The 13,105-nt window shown below is 37.9% G+C and overlaps 1 protein-coding gene across 3 annotated transcripts in view; it reads left to right on the forward strand.

Annotated features, from left to right (window-relative positions):
• Positions 1-3,596: 3,596 nt before the first annotated feature.
• LOC127621795 (protein CEBPZOS-like) overlaps positions 3,597-13,105 on the forward strand; it is a 32,097-nt gene continuing 22,588 nt past the window's right edge. Inside the window, exon 1 of one of the 3 annotated variants that reach the window (XM_052095529.1) lies at positions 3,597-3,771. In XM_052095529.1, coding sequence (XP_051951489.1) covers positions 3,706-3,771 — 66 coding nt within the window. In that variant the 5' untranslated portion in view covers positions 3,597-3,705. The remainder of the gene's footprint in view (positions 3,772-13,105) is intronic. The other 2 variants (XM_052095530.1, XM_052095528.1) reach the window with 2 other exon arrangements.

Raw genomic sequence — 13,105 nt, forward strand, 5'->3', positions numbered from 1 at the left:
CTGTTACTGCCGCAATCAGAGGCTTTGTTATGCCAGCACAGTCTTACTGCTTCAGTCATTTTACAGTGTCTGTCTCAGTTCAATGGAAGTTGGGAGAACATTTCCACTGAAACTTGTTTCAGAAAGCATTGGGATTTGTTTCCATTAGGTCTCTTACACATGAGACCTCTTCAATGCTGGCTGAAGCGCTGCATGCTTGGCGCCAAGGACGAATGCGCATCACTATATCCCGCCGCTTTATAGCAGCTTAGTACCATGGACAGCTTCTGTATTTTACCAGTGAGGTGTCGCGCTGGGGCAAGTTGTCACGCAGCACCTAAAGGTCCCAAGTTGTCAGGCAGAAAGTGGTGACCATGGATGCTCCCAACACAGGTTGGGGGGCGGTGTGCGATGATGCCTAACTTTTGGCACCTGGTAAGGTGCGAGGAGGGTGTGGCACATCAACCGCTTAGAGCTATCGGCTGTAATTCTAGCCTTGAAGGCTTTCAGTCAGAAATAGTGAGCTGTCATGTCCTGATTTGCTCAGTCAACATCACAGTTGTGGCATATATATAAACAGCCAAGGTGGAATTAATTCACCACTACTGCCGAGAATGACGCGTCACCACCTCCTATGGAGCGAGCATCATCTCTCCCTGAGAGTGACGTATGTCCCAGGCCACCTGAATTACAGCGCGGGGCCTACTGTCACGCTATGGGGTGATACCAGGCGAATGGAGACTTCATCCTCAAACTATACTGAGGATTTGGGAAATATTCGCCAAAGCAGAAATCAATCTATTTGCCTCAGTGGAGAATGCCCAATGTCCCCTCTGTTATTCGAAGTCCCAAGCCCCGCTGGAAAGGGACGCAATGGCACACAAATGCGTGGCGATACCAAAAAATATGCATTTCCTCCACTATGCCTGATCCTGTCCGTCATATGCAAAGTCTGAAAGGACAAGGAAACGGTTCTATTAGTTGCACCGAAATAGCCAGCAAGCTATGTTTCCGGAAGTGATGGAGATGCTGTTCAGTTCTCCATGGGAAATACCACTGAGGAGGGATCTCCTCTCTCAGGCTCAAGGCGCAATCTGGCAGCCCAAGCTGTGGCCGCATGTGTGGCCCCTGAATAGAGTGCACTAAACACACCAGAACTGACACATTCTGTCAAGAACACCATTTTACATGCCAGAGCACCGTCCACAAGACGCCTCTACACACTAAAATGGAAGGTGTTCGCTGATTGGTGTCTCGCACAGCAAGGACCCAGTAAACCACCCCATACATGAAATTCAAATATTTCTTCAAGAGCGATTAGACGCAGGACTCACCCCGAATTGTCTGTAGACCTCCGAAACAGAATTGTATCGAGGCACTGGGGAAGGGTACAGAAAAATTTCTGCAGCATTGAAGGTCCTAATGAGCACAGTGGACTCCATAAATAAATGGAAGAAGTTTGGAAGCACCAGGACTCTTCCTAGAAACTGAGCGATCGGGGAGAAGGGCCTTAGTCAGGGAGGTGACCAAGAACCCGATGGTCACTGTGCCAGAGCTCCAGCATTTCTCTGTGGAAAGAGGAGAACCTTCCAGAAGAACAACCATCTCTGCAGCACTCCACCAATCAGGCCTGTATGGTTCAGTGGCCAGACGGAAGCCGCTTCTCAGTAAAAGGCACATGACAGCCTGCCTGGAGGATGCCAAAAGGCACCTGAAGGACTCTGACCATGAGAAACCAAATTCTCTGGTCTGATGAAACAAAGATTGATCTCTATGGCCTGACTGGCAAGCGTTATGTCTGGAAGAAACCAGGCACCGCTCATCACCTGGTCAATACTATCCCTATAGTGAAGCATGGTGGTGGCAGCATCATGCTGTGGGGATGTTTTTCAGCGGCAGGAACTGGGAGACTATAGTCAGGATCGAGGAAAAGATCAATGCAGCAATGTACAGAGACATCCTTGATGAAAACCTGCTCCAGAGCGCTCTGGACCTCAGACTGGGGCGAAGGTTCATCTTCCAACAGGACAACGACCCCAAGCACACAGCCAAGATAACAAAGGTGTGGCTACGGGACAACTCTGTGAATGTCACTGAGTGGCCCAGCCAGAGCCAGACTTGAACCCGATTGAACATCTCATGCTATTATAAGCTATTATGGAAAACTGCGCTCCTTTTAAAAATGTAATGCCTAAAACGAGACCCCAGCCATGGCTAAATGATGGTACTCGCGGGCTCCGGCAAAAGTGGAGGAAAGCAGAGAGAAAATGGAAGAAGGACAGACTCCGTGTCTTATGACATGTTAAAAGACAGCATGATTAAATATCAACAGTCTGTTAAAGTAGCCAAGGCAAAATATTTCTCGAACATCATTCAAAAGAATTCTAATAAGCCTCAAGCATTATTAGCACAATACATATTTTGCTAAATTCTGTTATTAGTACTTTTCCGGATATTACTTCTGAAGCTTTTGAATGCTTCTCAGAGTTTTTTATTGATGAAATTGCTGCTCTTAGAGCTAGCATCTCCTCTCACGACTATAACAAGTCCCCTCGTCTCCCCCACCCTATGCTGCCATTTTTAGTAAGTTTGAACCAGTCTCAATATCCTATTTAGTCGATTTAGTTTCAGATACGAAGCCTGCGCAGTGTTCTTCAGATATTGTTCCTCCTCGCCTTCTCAGCCAGGTTCTAGATGTAGTTGGCTTGAGTTTGTCAACAGTGAATTGCAGTCTGTTTAATGTTTAATGCAATGTTTAATGTTGATATCATTCAGTTTTAAAACTAAACCCAAAACACCTACAGCACAATAGATTACAATAGCCAGGGCATTTACCTTATTCTGATGACGAGTAAATATTGACCAGGCGAGGTTTACATACATATATTAGGCCCTACTATAGTGTAAGGTAATGTGTGATGGTAATATATGTTAAATGTGTAATCCATTCCTCTGGACATTAAACAAAGTTATTTATATAAACATAAGATACACAAATGATCTACTGACATCTGTGTATTATTAACATCAACTTTGAACACTATCTTTTATTAGTTTATCTTATGTACACAAAATACATTCAACTTTAAACTAAAATCCTGTAAGAAATTTTCCAGAGTTCAATGGATCTATTCTTCATTTATTTAGTTTACAGCTAAATGTATTTTGTCTTAATAACTTCTTACCGATTGGTGGCGTCGACGAGCCAACAACGCACGCCTCAAAGTTTTGCATCAAGTTTGCATTTGGACTCGGATGGAGGACACCGACAAGAAGAACCCAGCGAAAATGTGTGCTTGTTTTTATGTAAAATAAAATATAAACATGATAAATTGAAGTAATTTCTCTATCATTAATGTAATACGCATATCGAATGAGCAGTTGTGAAAAGATTAACTGTATTATGGTCATTGAATAATGATTTAAAAAAATATATTAATGCAAAAATAAAATATTGAATTGCCTATTATAAAATTATGTATATATATAAACTATATAAATATTACAGAGATTATCAAATTCACGAAGCCACACACACAGGTTAAATATTCATGACAAATGTCTGCGACAGCTCCCGAGTGTTCTCTGACGCATGGAATTTACGTCAGCGTCTGAAATCGCTCACTCATTTCGTTCACTCACTGCTGAAATATAGTGCACTCACAGCCATTCACTATATAGGAAATAGTGAATGAGTGGGCGATTTCAGACACAGCATATGTATTTATGTGTCACGCGACCTTCACTCAACCCGGAAGGGCTTCTGCAGACCTGGTGAGTCGTGATCAAAACGTTTGTTTTTATTCTTACTAAAATTATGTGGAATGCATTGCTGTGATGAAGGCAATTTTTGCTGCTTTGTTCAGTTGATGAGAAATAGGTCTCCCACGGTCATGGAAAAATGGTCATGTCAGGAAATTTTAAAATAGGGATTTTCGGAAAAGTCTTAGAAATATAGGCATATCCACAACATTGGGCTCGTTTGAGATGCAAACGCCTCGCCTTAAAAGTAGACAATTAGGCGGGTGCAGTCAGGGGAGGAGTGAAACAAGGCTGCCTTCACGTGCTATCGGAATTATTATATTATTTTATTTTATTTTATTTCATTTTATTAAACAACATTAAAAATACAAAATGACAACATATTATATGCCAGTGAGGGAGGAAATGTGGTACCTTTTGAAAAGATTTACTGTCTTCACAGCTTTCTTATTAGAAAAATTGATATCAAATATATATATAAAGTCCATAAGAAAAAGATTAAACAAAGCTTAGTCTTAATAAATTTACACTTTATGTATAAAATATTTATCCAAAAGCAAGACAAGATTGATTCATTAAAAACAGTTGACTATTCTCTCTTATAATATATAAAACCAAAAATTACATTCTCAAATTTCAAAGAAATATGAGGAATCATACAATACAAAATGTTTTTCCAAAGACTTTTAGACTCACAATACCAAAACAAATTCAACAAATCTTCAGTTTTGAGATCACAGAAAGAGCCATTTATATAAAAGTAATCAGAAATAAATCTCAAAAACTTTCATGTAGGGTAGCACAGATGTATCATTCTATAAAACACTTCATTCATTTTGTTATAAATAAAATATTTCTGAGGCAAAGCCCGCACTATCCAGGTCAATGTCATCTAAATGGGACACCTCTATCATTACATAATTGATTAACCAATATAATATTGTTCTTAATCAAATTATCATAAGACAGTGATTTATTTTCATGCAGTATATCTCTGTTGTGCCATTTATATATCGGTGTGGGGAGAATTTATGTTTGTAAATTAAAGTGTAGGTTAGATGACACTGTTTATGGAAAGATGATAGATTAGCTGGAATATTGTCAGGGTTTTAATTGCATAAAAGCGAAAATGTAGACCTCTAAATTTAGAGAAAATGTAATTTTGTTATGAAATTCCACAAAGAGGTGGGATTCCTTAAATGTTTTTTAATCCATTTAGTTTTGAATGTATAATTAAGAGAAGAAAAGCTGAGAAAGTTAAGACCACCTTTTTCTTAAGACTTCATAACTTCAGACTTTCTAATATTATGTTTCTTATTTTTCCATTAAAAAAATTAGCTGGCTAATAGCTTTAGAAGTTTGAACATCAACATAAAAAGAAGTGGCAGAGTAAGCTAGACGAGACACGCTGCTGTTTACACCTGGTCGTTTAAATACGTCTCAAAAGACCACTTATGTTCGGATTTGGAGGGGAGGGTATCTGTTTCATGACGACATACATCAATCACTATGTCGGTGTGTTCCTGCATGATAATAAAGTGCAACAAAGTAAAGACAAAGAAAGCGTGGAAAAAAACGTAGCGCTGTTTCTCCTGGATGCAGCTGAAATGTAACCTAAGCATAAACGCAACATTTCAAGCAGAATTATCCATTATTCTAGTGGACTACCTTTATTAAAGGAGCTTCAGGTGTTTGTGCTTGTCATCGGTTTTGATATCAGACACACTAAAGATCTGTGGTGCTCTCGTGATTGTGTGTGTATCTTCTTTATTAATTTTCCGATTGGACGGTTATTTCATTTTAAAGCCTCTTGTAACCTGCAAAATTTAAACTCTTCTTTTAGCTCAGCAGTTGATTTACAGCTAAGAGGTGGTGCTTCACTGCTGCCAGGACGGATTAGCGTTTACACCACAAATACGATGTGGCCACATGTTTTTGACCACATTCGTATGTGGTTTTTGTGATCCGATCACAAAATGGTTTAGACCGTGTGTATACCTGTATTTAGGGCTGACCAAATGTGATTGGATCACCCAAAATGCATTTTAATACCAGGTGGAAGTAACCAGAGTTTTTAAAAAAAAAAATTATAATAGGAGAAAAGTTGTCAAAACATCTACTTCAAAGGATATGAGAACACCCAGATAAGCGACTTTATCCTTCTGAATTATCGTAAATACAAGTTTCCCACTCTGAAGTTGCACATGAACGACCGAGATATGTCTAACTGCAGAACCACAGAACAATACGTCACAGCGCCAGGCCAGCAGTCTCAGGCCGGAAGTGGGCAGAGTAAAAGTTATCTTTCTTAGTTTTTTGGAGCGTTTCAAAGTTTACCATGTTTCAAACCATGTTACTGTCAAGTCAGTACAGTATTTATTCATATATATATATATATATACACACACACACACACACACACATAGACATACCCATACATATATAAAACTTGTGTGTCCTATTAAAAAGTTTGTATATAGACAATTGTTAATAGGTATTTTTAAAGTTAAAAGTTTATTATCCATTTGTTTTGTTATTTGTTTTAAATGATGAACAAGCAGGGAGCAGAATGTAGTCTTTGGATGCAAAAACAAATAAAATAGTATTGTACTTCTATTAACAATTATACAATTAGTATTGTAACAATGCATTTGGTGATTTGGAAACCATTCTCTAAAGTCTGATGAAGACAAATGAGAAACATTGAGTGAAATATCACAATATCGTATGTTTGAATCATAACACACCAAAAATAAAGAATCACAATAATATTGTAACATGAACTAAATATCGATATTATATTGTATCACCAGATACCTTGTGATTCCCACCAGACACTCAACGTACCTGTTATTTAATTCCCCCCATAAGACGTGTCTTTCCATAAATTTTGTGTTTAATAAAGACACGTATTTTAGACCTTTCAGAAATATGATACCAATCGCATATCCCATACAGAGATTGCACTGTCAGAGTGTTTAAATATTCACATATAATATATACACACAAAAACGTCATGATTGTTTAAGCCAAGGAGCATTAAGCTGTGTCTTCAACAATTAATTTCCCATCATGCTTGTAGTTCGTGCAGCTCGGAAAAAAGCAACTGCACCACTTGCCTGCTACAACTGCAGCTGCCTCGCTCTCACGGTACATTTTTTGACATACGTTGCCATGTTATGACATCACTGCAAGTCGGACAGATTTCTAACCGGCATTTCTGCTCGCCCTTGTATTGCAAAAAGGACAAGGGGATAAACATTTCAAACTAGTTGTTTTTAATTACAGGAACACTTTTACAAATTTAAATGCAATAATAAAATAAAACATGTTGACAGATGACATTTAAAACATATAGAGAGGTATAATGTGTCATTTTAGTGCATACAGTCATACAGCAAATCTATAAGTAAAAATGGGTCAAGGTCACAAGTGTTGTGGCTTTCCCTAAATTAACCTAAGAACACCAAACTCTAAGTATCAGGGATCTTCAAGATGTTTTTAAGACAAAACTGTGCCATTCTTTGATATCAGACTGTGATCTACCAGTCGAATAACAAAACATGTCAAATGATCCGCATGGTAGCTTTTAAAATTGCCCTTCCCTACTGTATAGATAGATTACAGTTCCTTTATTTGTGTGTCCATCTTTAGAGTATTACTCTCTAAACTTCCTGTTAAGTTTGTGCAGCAGTTGGTTTTCAAAGTTAGCAGAGTTCATCCTTGCTCACTTTGCAGTGAACAGCAGTCCAGCACAGCTTAAGAGACGCTCACATGAGGCAGGCCAGTGTTGAGTTTGAGAGAATTTTTTTTTTTATGTGGGGAAATTAGTTCAGCAGATCCAGGCAAGGTACCCATCCAGCTCCCCTGTACCTTGTGACCTCGTGGACTTCATTGAGTAGAAGAAATCTTCTTCATCTGATGAATGTTGCCCAACTTGCTCCACCGCAGCCTCTGCCATCTGGTCAAGGTGTTGTCTCACATAGACCAGAAATGTTGACTGTCCCCGTGGGGATCCGGGGTAGAATAGGTACCTAGCTCCCACTTGCTGATCGAATGAGGCGATAAATGGGGCGACGACTTTGCCGTAAGTTGCAGCCTGTGTCTGGGGGGGACGAGAACCTGGTATTTGAGGATTGCGTATGCTGCAGCAGTCTCAGATCCAACACTATACTTTGGCTTTGCATTCACATAGACGGGAGGTTGGAAGGACCTGGACCAATCAATCAGCTTGTCAAGGTGTACCCGAAAGGGCGTTGGCTACGGTCAATTGAGTAAAATGAATTTCTTGATCCTTTTGCTCAAGTATATCAGTGTATCCTTTGTGCATATCTGGTGGAAAACCGTGGCTCTGTGCACCCCCCCAGTTGGGCTCTGAGGTGGGAGTGATGAAAATTAAAAAATTCAAACTTGGCTAACAATAAAACCCCAAAACGACAGATGATGGAACAAATATTTGTTGACGAATCAGATAATGGGTGTATTTCCTCACAAAAGAGTGAAAATTGGCAGAAATTTATACTGCTAGAATAAAAAAATAACAGACATGCCACTTACAAAATTGTCTCTATTTGCAATACTGAAAGGCATTTCAGGCATAGCAGGGACAGTTAAAGATGTTAAAAAGCTAAGATCTGGACAAATCCTAGTAGAATGCTCCAAGAAAAGCCATACTGAAAACATCATGCCTGCAAATATGCTGGCAAATGTACAGATAAAGGCATTTTTCACCCGTCATTGAACAACAGTAAAGGAGTTATACGCACCAGAGAGTTGCACGATATGGATGAGGCTGAAATAGCATTAGAATTTACTCAACAGTGTGTAACAAATGTCAAGAGGATCACAATCAAAAAAGAACAACAGATAATTAAGACAGGCACTTATATTATTATCTTTAATAAATCCCAACCTCCGGAGAGGATCCAAATTGGATATGTGAGTGTACCAGTCAATATTTTTATTCCAAACCCATTGAGATTTTCTACAAGTGTCAAAATTTGGCCACAGTTCTGCTTTCTGCAAAAGAAAAGAAATCTGCTACAACTGTGGAGAAGAAGGACATGAAACAGTGTGTTCAAGACCACCAAAATGTAGCAATTGTTCAGCTAATCACCCAGCCTCAACAAAAGAATGTCCAATTTGGATAAAGGAAAAAGAAATTCAGAGAATAAAATGTGTTAAAAGGTTCAGCATCCTTTAACCTAAGGAAAACATATGCTTCTGTGGTGTCAGCAACAAAACTTTTGACCCAATCAAAAAGAAGAATCAAGGAACACAGTCAAATAATGACAAATCTATCCGAAGCCAAGGAAGACAAAAAATCATCAAATGAGCATAACCAGTCCTCAAGAGGGAAAAAGACAAAACAAAATGCAAAAACAAAAGCGAATCAAGAAAGGAAAACACAAAGAAACGTAATGTTTCAAGAATAAAGATTTTGAAATGACAGAGACTACAAATTCCAGATGTAGAAGCTTCAAAGGTAAAGGGCAGATACTTGTCTTACCTACTTGAAAATGGGGAATCTTATAATTCAGTGGAACTGTCTAGAATTTAAGGCAAGCTTTTCAGAACTGCAGCAATTAGCAGCTACTTTGAATCCCATTGCCTTCTGCCTCCAGGAAACCCATCTAACAATAGATATACAACTGACATTGAAAAAGTATAATATCTATAACATTTTTGGCAAAAATATACAACGTCCATCTGGTGGATCAGCTATATTAATAAGACATGACATAATCCACAGCCACATACCAGTAAATACTGTAAGGGGGTCCACCTATTCGTCCAATGGCGGCTTCCAGTTTAAGTTATTTAATTCCAATTACATAACTATATTATTCATTTTAAGATTCTCGTTTATTTGATCTGACTCCAATTATAAAAGTTTCTAAGGATATATTAATGTTCTAATCTTAGTTATTATTATTAAATTTGATTTTACATTGAATCATCCTATTTAACTCTATATTGTACTCGTTCATTCGGATTCCTGTCGCTCAGAGAGTCTCGCGCCGGCCGTGAACACGGATCTCATGGTCACAAATATGCCAGTTTTGGTCATTAAAAAAGTAATTGACTAAATACTAATTAGATTGCTGCTCCTGCTTGCCCTTTTATCTACAAGTACTTCGTTTAGTCCCCTTAGATAGTAAACACTTAGAGTAACATTTCTACCCAGAGGTCATGACCACTAAATTTACAAAGATAGACCAACATGCCCAAGATAAAGTAGTTTTATATGATCATGCCATAGTTTCCTATGTACACTTGGCTAGAAAATATTACAATAACCAGAGGTTTAGACTTCACCCTATTTAGGCTTGGTCGACACTAAATGGAAATTCCCTATCGAGCCTGTACACACTAAGTACACTAGAAATAATGCCTATTAGTTAGTGGGAGCTCTAAAGTCTCAGTCGGTGTGCCTCATGCTCCACTCAACCGGCTTTAGTCCGCTGCTAACCTGGTCGAAGATTTGCAGAAACAAGGACTTAACATAATCTACTAAACACAATAGTTTCAGAGTAAATCAGAATAAACTCAAATGTAACAATTTATTGACCAGGTAATATAATAAATTAATCAATTCCAATTAGACATTTTATCAAAACCTAAGAAATTCAAATTGCCATTTCCTGAGATAAACTACACACAGTAAACTGTGTGGGATCCTCTGACTACAGAGAACCATGAACAGTGTGTCACATCTCCTTAAATACCCAAACCATGATCAAAGGGAATTTTGGGAGTGGTTAGGTTTGGAAGTCCTTGGGACATACCTCATTAACATACAGGCATACAGAATGGGGACAGACCTCCAGAATTATACAGCATTTGGCAAAGACCTTATAACGTTGTTACCAATAGAAAGAGACCATATACCAGTCACACTGAGACATTTTAAATGATATGCCAAGTCACATTATTTGTATACATCAGTCATGATATTTTGATGCGTGTGGATCTTGGGTGAATTTGAAGTGATTCTGAGCTGAAGGGGGAGTAGAGGGGGGCAGATGTTTGTGAGTTTTAGGAGAATAGGCCTAAATTGGCCTTAGGTGAGATAGAGGTCAGATGTGAGATTTGTGTTTTATTGTCCTTGCTCAGTAGGATGTTTTGACACCGGTGAAAATGTTCTTCTGTGTGAGAGTTTTTATGACTTGGTTCTCGCAGAGTTCTTTGACTTTTATGACATCTTGATGCCAGCCTTACAATACAAACCTGCAAGCAGTAGCCATACATCTAACTCTTCATAATGGGTGACTTCAATAGCCACAGCACATTATGGGGAGGAAAACGTACAAATACCAAAGGCAGAAGAATAGAGGAGTTCATATACAATAATGATTTGTGCTTACTAAATGATGGTTCAAGCTCATATTTGCATCCAGGATATGGATCATGCTCCGCTATTGATTTCACTTTGTGTGAACCTGAAATAATAATGTACTTTTCATGGTATGGAAGGATCTTTGTGGAAGTGATCATTACCTACTGATTATAACATCTACTGAAGATGATGTACAACAAGACACTTCTAGATGACAATTGAAAAAAGCTAATTGGTATAATTCCCAAAAACGTTGTTATGAGAAGTTCAACATAGACTGTCAAGAATATCAAGATCTGATAAAGAAATTCACCAATATACTGATTGAAATGGCAGAAGAACTGTGCCAAAAACATCAGCAAAGTCAGAGAAGTAAAAAGGCTATTGCTGATCGGAAGAAGGCAGAAAGAACCTTTTAATTAACATCCAACAACTGAAAACTCATCAGATTGAAAATGTATATAGCACAAATAATTGTTAACGAAACAAAGAGTTAGAAAAAATACATATCAAGTTTAATGTCACAGACCCCAACAAAGTAAGTATGGGATATGATACGAAAGATGAAAAATAAGGAAGGAGGACTACAAATACAACATGTACAAAATCTGGATACTTTATTAACATCGAAACAGGATATTGCTAATGAGCTGGCGGAGTCATTCGAGAGAAATTCATCAATAGAAAATGGTCTTCCCATGTTTAAGGAAATACAAATAAAACAGGAACAGGAAAAACTAAATTTTTCTTTGGATAACTCCAAACTGTATAATCAGCCTTTTACAATGGAAGAACTTCTGAAAGCTATTAAAAACTCCAACGACACTGCAGTTGGACCTGATACAATTCACTATCAGTTCCTGAAACATCTACCCCACAATATACTATTGAGCCTACTGAACGTACTCAATACAATTTGGAAATCTGGAAAAATACAAGCTATCTGGAAAGAAGCAACCATTATACCTAAACCAGGAAAAGACCATTCTGACCCAAACAATTATCACCCAATAGCCTTAACCAGCTTCCCATTCAAAACCATGGAACGAATGATCAATGATCGGCTGATGTGGATTTTGAAAAAAGACCAAAAGATCAGTAAATATCAAAGTGGATTTAGACAAGGGAAAAGTACTCTTGATCACTTTATAAGATTATATAGTCTTTTATACGAGATGGTTTTATTAAAAAAAGAACATGTATTAGCAGTATTTTTTGATTTAGAAAAAGCTTATGATAGTACGTGGAGGTATGGCATTCTAAAAGATTTGTACAATATGGGTTTCAGGGGATGTCTACCCATTTTTATAAAAAAAATTCATCTAATGGAGTTTTTCGTGTTCGAGTAAGAAACGTGCTATCTGAATTGCATGTACAAGAATCAGGAGTGCCCCAAGGAAGTATACTTTTAGTAACTCTTTTTAGCATTAAAATTAATGGGATTTTAAGTGTTATGGGGCCAAATATATTCCGTAGCCTGTATGTAGATGATGTGTGCATTTCTTATAAAGGCAAAAATATGAACGTAATTGAGAGACAACTACAAATATGTATAAATAAAATGTATGACTGGTCAGTACAAAATGGATTTGAAATTTTCTAAATCGAGAACTGTATTTTTGTATTTTGCAATCTATGCAGCTCGAGCCAGAACTCTTTTTGGAACAGGAACATATAAAATTCATAGAGGCAAAATTCCTAGGACTTACTTTCGATAATAAACTATCCTTCATTCCTCATATTAAAATGCTGCGGAATAGATGCTTCAAAGCAATGGATATTACAAACGTGTTGGCAAGGATCAAATTGGGTGCAGATTATGAAGACTATGGGAGCGCAGTTTATGGATCTGCCAGGAAGTCATTTATTAAAATGTTGGACACCATACATCATACAGGATTGAGACTTGCACTAGGAGTATTTAGGATCTCTCCAACCCAAAGTTTGTATACAGAAGCAAGAGAACCATCACTATATAACAGAAGGCTGAAGTTGTCCCTTAACTATGCAGTTAAACTAAAAGCT

Source organism: Xyrauchen texanus, chromosome 28, assembly GCF_025860055.1.
Source record: "Xyrauchen texanus isolate HMW12.3.18 chromosome 28, RBS_HiC_50CHRs, whole genome shotgun sequence".
Classification (NCBI taxonomy): Eukaryota; Metazoa; Chordata; class Actinopteri; order Cypriniformes; family Catostomidae; genus Xyrauchen; species Xyrauchen texanus.